The sequence below is a fragment of the Talpa occidentalis genome, unplaced genomic scaffold (genome assembly GCF_014898055.3).
Source record: "Talpa occidentalis isolate TD23 unplaced genomic scaffold, MPIMG_talOcc4v2.1 talOcc4.17, whole genome shotgun sequence".
In the NCBI taxonomy this organism is placed as follows: Eukaryota; Metazoa; Chordata; class Mammalia; order Eulipotyphla; family Talpidae; genus Talpa; species Talpa occidentalis.
Window position 1 is genome coordinate 49,420,080 of NW_023601754.1, and position 5,967 is coordinate 49,426,046.

Genomic DNA, 5,967 nt, shown 5'->3' on the forward strand with positions numbered 1-5,967 from the left:
TTTTGGGGAAGTCTGTCTCCTAGTAGCCCACAGTGAGTAGAGCAGCACAACGGGATTTGAACTCAGGTCTTCTGTCTAGAAAGACGTAACTGATGACCCAGAAGGAAGATGCACCCGTGCACAGCCAGCAGGGTCCATGTGGTTCTTGCTCAGGACGCTGGAGTCTCAGGGCTGCAGAGCCCCTGGCGGTCGGTGCTCCTGGCTGCCACTCTGGGAAATCTCCCCCTGCAGGTGTCTAGATCCAGTCCTGTGGGGCTTCGGGCCGGCTGCGCCAGTCAGCAAGCACCAGGGTGACCAGGGCGATGAGCACCAGGCCGGCCAGCCCCAGGCGCACGAGGTTCCCCCGGGTGTAGTCCAAGGAGTCTGGGGTCCAGCAGGGGAGAGAGACGGTCACTGCAGGGCACCCATCTGCGGCACCCAGTATTCTGGGTCTCTAACCTCCGGAGCAGAGCTGGGGGCCCAACTCCTAGTCTCAAAGCTGAGGGGACGGCTGGAAGGGGGCCTGGGCTCCGGGGGTCTGAGGGAGGAGGCCAGGGGAGGGGGGGGCCTGGACCCCGGGTCTGGGGGGGAAGCTGGCGGCGCGCTGGGCCCTCACCCTCTGAGCGGACGACCAGCGGCGGGCTGCGGGCCGACAGCACGTAGGGCGCGGCCGGCGTGTGGTAGTAGCAGCTGTAGGTGCCGGGCGCCTGGGCCGCGGGCAGCGGGAAGTCGGCCCAGGGCAGCGCCGAGCGGCGGTAGAGCAGCGGCGCCCGCGTGCCCTCGCGGTACAGCGCGAAGCTCATGCCGCCCAGGCGCCCCGCGCAGCGCAGGCTCACGTTGGCCCCGCGCGCCACCACCGGCCCCGGCTGCGCCTCCAGCGACGGGCGCGGCAGCTCGTCTGGGGAGGACGACAGGACGCTGGCCACCCCGGCCTGCCGGCGCCCGCCCCTGCCCGGCCTCCGTCCGCCCCTCCCCGCCTGGCGGTGCCCCTCGCCCCACTTCACACCCCTTCCCCAAACCGCGCCTAACCTCCCTCTGGGTGTCTTTGATTTGGGCTCCCGTGCATGGGTGTCCCGCGCCCTGGGTCTTTGATTTTCTCTCCTTGTGTTCCTATGTGCCCCCCCCCCCAGGGCGTCTCAGTGTCAGCACTGGGGACATTTTGGACATATCTGGATAATTCATCGTTGGGGGGCGGGGAGCTGAACTGTGCACTGCAGGATGCTGGGCAGCATGTCCGGTCTCTACGCACTGGATGCCAGCTCCACCACCCAGTGCCCATTGTGACAAGCAAACATGCCTCCAGATTTACTGCCAAAGAGCCCCTGGGGGACAGCGTCAGTTATGCTGAAGAATCAGTCCTGTTTCTCTGCTTCTCTCTCCCTTCCTGTATCTCTCTGACCCTCCTCTCCGGCCCACATACCACCCCTGTGTGCCTTCTCGTCCCCCACCCCAGGACCTCACCTGTCACCAGCAGCTCCAGGGTATCGCTGGGCTGGGACCAGAGACCATGCCCCCAGCCTGGCCTCTGGTAGCAGCAGTGGTAACGGCCCCCCTGGGCCGGGGTCACCTCCTCCAGGAAGAACTCTGCCACCGCCTGGGACACGTTCTGGTGCACTGTGGTATCTCCAGACTTGAAGAGCGCAAACCTCCAGGCAGGTTGGGGTGCCTGGCACCTCAAGGTCACATTCACCCCTGGGGTCACAACTGCAGCTGGCTGAACCCCCAGCCATGGCTTGGGGTATGAATCTGGGAGGACTGAATAAATGGGTGCTCTGGATTCTCTGACTGCCTGGAGCACCAGGAAATGGAGGGGAAGTTGAGGGAGGAGGTACAGCACCTGGCACAGTCACTGCCCCTTTCTTACCCTCAGGTCCTGGACTGTAAAATAGGGGAGGTGCGGGGCCCCAATTGTGGCTTGACAAAACTAGCCGCAAATCAAGTAGGGCACTAATTCCTGAGCCCTACTCTGCAGTTTTTAAGCATAGTTACAAGAGGTTGGGCCCCAGAAATCCGCAATTATCAGTGTCTTTCTACGCTGTGACTTACTTGCCATCTTTCAACATTTGCCAAAACTTGGTACCTGTTGTTGGAGCCATAGATCACACCAGTCCCCCAGCAAAGTCCATATTAATTAAAGACCTACAGGTGCTTTTTCAACAACTGAAGTATTAGCAAGAAATATATTGAAGAGGAAAATATGTCTTGGGGATAGGGCTGGTTGTCTTAAAATAGAAAATGAAAACTTCAGAAGGTTCTAGGTTAATATTTTTGACCACTTCAAAATTTTTAAGGTGTGTATGATAAAAGACCCAAGAAATTAAGCTGAAAAGACAGTACTGATGGACATGACTTATAAATCTCATACACGAAGAGTACAGAACAAAATCCAAGTGAAAGCTGGGCAAGGTAATTCACAGATGGAAGCCAGCTGACCAAAACACATTGGTGGTGGGGACTGCCCAACTTTAGTAGTAATCTTTAAAAACATCCATGATACTTTAGTAGTTTAAAATGCTTACATACTCCTACTTTATATTAATATGTCTTCTAAAATATAGCTTACACGTATTTAGTTATTTTTAAAATATTAAAACAACTGAAGGATATTTTCACCTACCATTTTTTATTTTATTAATTTTTCTAGAGGCATGTCTTATTTACTTACCTATTTATTATTTGTCCGTTTGGTTTATACATGCACTGGGTACAGTCAGAAGCGTGGGAGGGTGAGAGAATTCACCAGAGCCAGAGCGGGGAGCAGAGCAGGCAGAAGGACCGAAGTACACTGCTGAGGGGAGCAGCGGGCGGCAGGAGAGGTCTGCACGCCATGTGGGACCCTCCTCCGATGGCCGGGGAGCAGCCGGGGATCGAACCGGCTGCAGAGGCTGCAGGCAGCTTCGCAACCCAGCGCTCAACCGCTGCGCCACCGGGGAGGCCCTCACCTACCATTTTTTAAAAAATGAAAACAATTGTTAGTGCACATTTGGGGTGAAGAGACAATGAAAAAAGGTACTTTGGTGCACTTGAGTGCGTGTTTAGAAGGCATTTTGTCCATTTCTCGCAGGATATACAAAGCACATGACCCATGGTCTAATGACTCCCCCGCTCCACTCCACACAAAGACACATGGGTATGAAAACTTCATACAGGGGCACTGGCTGCAGCAGCGATTGTGTGTGTGTGGATTGGAAACCACCTAAAGCTACAGAAAAACCAGATAAACTAGAATCCAGCCAAATATTGGCAAATGCTAGACAGCAGTTTTTTAAAAAAGAAAAACAGGTAGCTATCATGACACGGGAGTATCTTCAAGAGAGATTGTGGGCTGAAAAATGTAAGCGGTAAAACGGTATGAGTCAGAAAATAGAGAAGTACAATTGCATGTTTAAATGCCTGGAAATTCTCGGTGAGGGCTCAGAGCTTATTTACGAAAGATGAGGAAGGAAAAGTCTGTGATTTCTTAATTTTCAAACAGTGAATACACATCAGCTTTATCATTGGAAATGATCATTTAACATAAATTGACAGCTAAGGTAATCGATTGTTCTCTAGGAGATTCTTATCTGAAGTTGTAGTGTGTGGGGCGTGAGGTTTGAGAGAAAGGAGCGGTCTCAGCCATCAGAAAACCTAGAAAGAAACCCAGGCGGAGGGCCCGACACTCGTGAAAAGGGAGGTCCTCTGTCTTGTGCCCCGCAGTATGTGAAGTTCTGAGTGAAAGCTTTCATACCTGTGATTTTATCAGATCCTCACAACAGCCCATCTCACAGAGAAGGACGCTGAGTCTTAGCTTGCAGAGGTTTGTTAAAGTGATTAAGGCAGTGAAAAAGGGGTTCCAGGTTAAGTCTATAGCTCCAAAGTGGATGGTCTTCAGTCCTCACCCCCAGAGGACACTAACCGGAGTGAGGTGAAAAAGAAAGAGGGGAGGGGAAGAGAGGGGAGGGAAGATGAAAGAAAAGAGAAACCGGGGTGGGGGGTGGGGGGGGGAGGAAACAACAAAAGGAAGAAAGGAAAACTAGGAAGGGAGGAGGAAGCGAGGTAGATAAGGAAATCTGGGGTGAGGTTGGCACCAAAATAAAATCTGAGTCGTTGGAAAGGGGATGTCAGCGAAGCACAAGAGACCCGATGGGGGATTTTACTCACCAGTCGGAGTGATGTCTGCGTGACACAGAGGCCCTAGAGAAGGTTGAGGGGCTAGGTTTCCTCAAAGCCCTGGGCAGCTCCCAGCACCACTTCTTTGGAAACCCAGGAATCTAAGTCCCCAGACTCTCTTTGCTCTGGGAAACAGGGATCTTACCCACCCTTGTCCTCGCCTGGGTGTTTTAAATCCAGACTTCCCGCCCCCACCTACTTAAGAAGCCAGAAGTTTGGACCCAGCCCCCTCTTGTCTCTGTACCTGAGGTCAGGCCCTTGGAAAAGGCCAGACCTTTTCCAGGAGACAATAATCTGAGCTCACAGTTTCTTCTCCGTGGGGTTCAGGAGTGTGGGCCCCAGTTCCTTCCTTCACCAGGAACTCTGGTGTCCTGACTTCCATCCCCGCCCACATCAGAGTGTAGGACTCTGCACTCCCATCCTCTGGAAGAAGGGGTGGCTCACAGCAGGTCAGCAGCTGAAGAATCAGCAGGAGGGCCATGATGGGCAGGTATTGGCTGGAGCAGGAGCAGGAGCAGGAGCCAGGGCTGAGCCAACCTTCCCCTCTTCCAGGAAATGAGAACTCATCAAAGTCAGAGGCCTGCTTAGGAAGGGAACCGTGCTGGGGAGGGGACGGGCTGGGTGGTTGTGTCACAGCCCCATGGTACTGTGGGAAAATATCAGGAGGCAAGGGTAGTCATAACTGGTGGTGTTAATTCATTATACCTTCCCCCTTTTCTTTTCTTTTTTTTTTTAAAGATTTATTTATTCATGCATACAGGATCCGGGATACAGGTCAAGATGTGCGGAAGGTGAGAGGATTCACCAGAGAAAGAGCAAGGAGCAGAAACAGGCAGACTGACTGAAATACACTGCTGAGGGAAGCAGCGGGCGAGACAGGAGAGGTCTGCTGCACCATGTGGGTAGCTCCAGCCGCTGGGCTGGAACCCATGCTAACGAGGCTGCGGACAGCTTCACAGCGCTGCTGTCAACCACATGCGCCACCAGAGTCCTCCCCCTTTTTTTCCAACCGGCACCTATATGCCAGACCTGCTGCGCAATTCTGGGAGCAGAGATGAATCAGATGCCATTACTGCCCTCAAGCAGCTCCCCATCTGATGGAGACATAGATGGGACCTAGACAGATTGTTTTAGGCAGCCCCTATATTGAACGGGTTGCCTGGCTGTGGGTCCTCACCTGCGTGCTTAAAAGGGACTTATGAATACTCCACTGCAGGCACACACAAAAGGTTAATAAAGGGTTTATTTACAAGGGAAAAGGAAATAAGGAAAATGTACAACTCAGGGAGAAAATAGGGAAATAAAGTCTTTAATGCGTCCTACCCGATCCGCCGGCCTGGAAACCCAAAGGCACTCTCAGAGCTGGCCGGATGCTGCGAGCTGGCAGAGAGCCAAAATGGGGGAACCCCCCCCCCCAAAGCCCAGTGTCTGGCTTTATACCAACCTGGCTGCTAAACCCCACCCTCAGGTCCCAGCCACCTTCCCTTTGGTGGGGATGGGATTTGGAGTTCCCAGTGTCTTTGGCTTTGGCCTGGGGTGGGGGTGGAGTCCACAAAGCCTGTATGGGATTAGCTTTAGGACAGCCTTTTCCCCCTAACAAGATGAGTTTGTTTTTTTTTTTAAGTGACGGGAGCTGTAATTGTTATAGGACAGGGAGAGGGGCAGCCCAAACCCCGCAAACCTGCCTATTCTACATGGGTTCTGCCATCCGCCGCATCAACACAAAACATAGGAGACTTTAATGGGAAGGAACTTTAATAAAACTAGGAAACAATACAGGTAAGGCAAAGAGTCTAGTTTCTCAATGAAGCACCCAAAGTGACCCGTCCCCTCGTGGGT

At 53.1% G+C, this 5,967-nt stretch overlaps 1 protein-coding gene across 1 annotated transcript; it reads right to left on the minus strand.

The window, feature by feature from the left end:
* Nucleotides 1-235: 235 nt before the first annotated feature.
* On the minus strand, nt 236-4,609 carry OSCAR (osteoclast associated Ig-like receptor). Its single transcript, XM_037515603.1, has 5 exons — nt 4,573-4,609; nt 4,120-4,152; nt 1,441-1,734; nt 596-877; nt 236-363 (listed from the first exon to the last, which is right to left on the minus strand). Exons 1-5 carry the CDS (start codon nt 4,607-4,609, stop codon nt 236-238), a joined length of 774 nt encoding a protein of 257 aa, XP_037371500.1.
* Between the last annotated feature and the right edge of the window lie 1,358 nt (nt 4,610-5,967).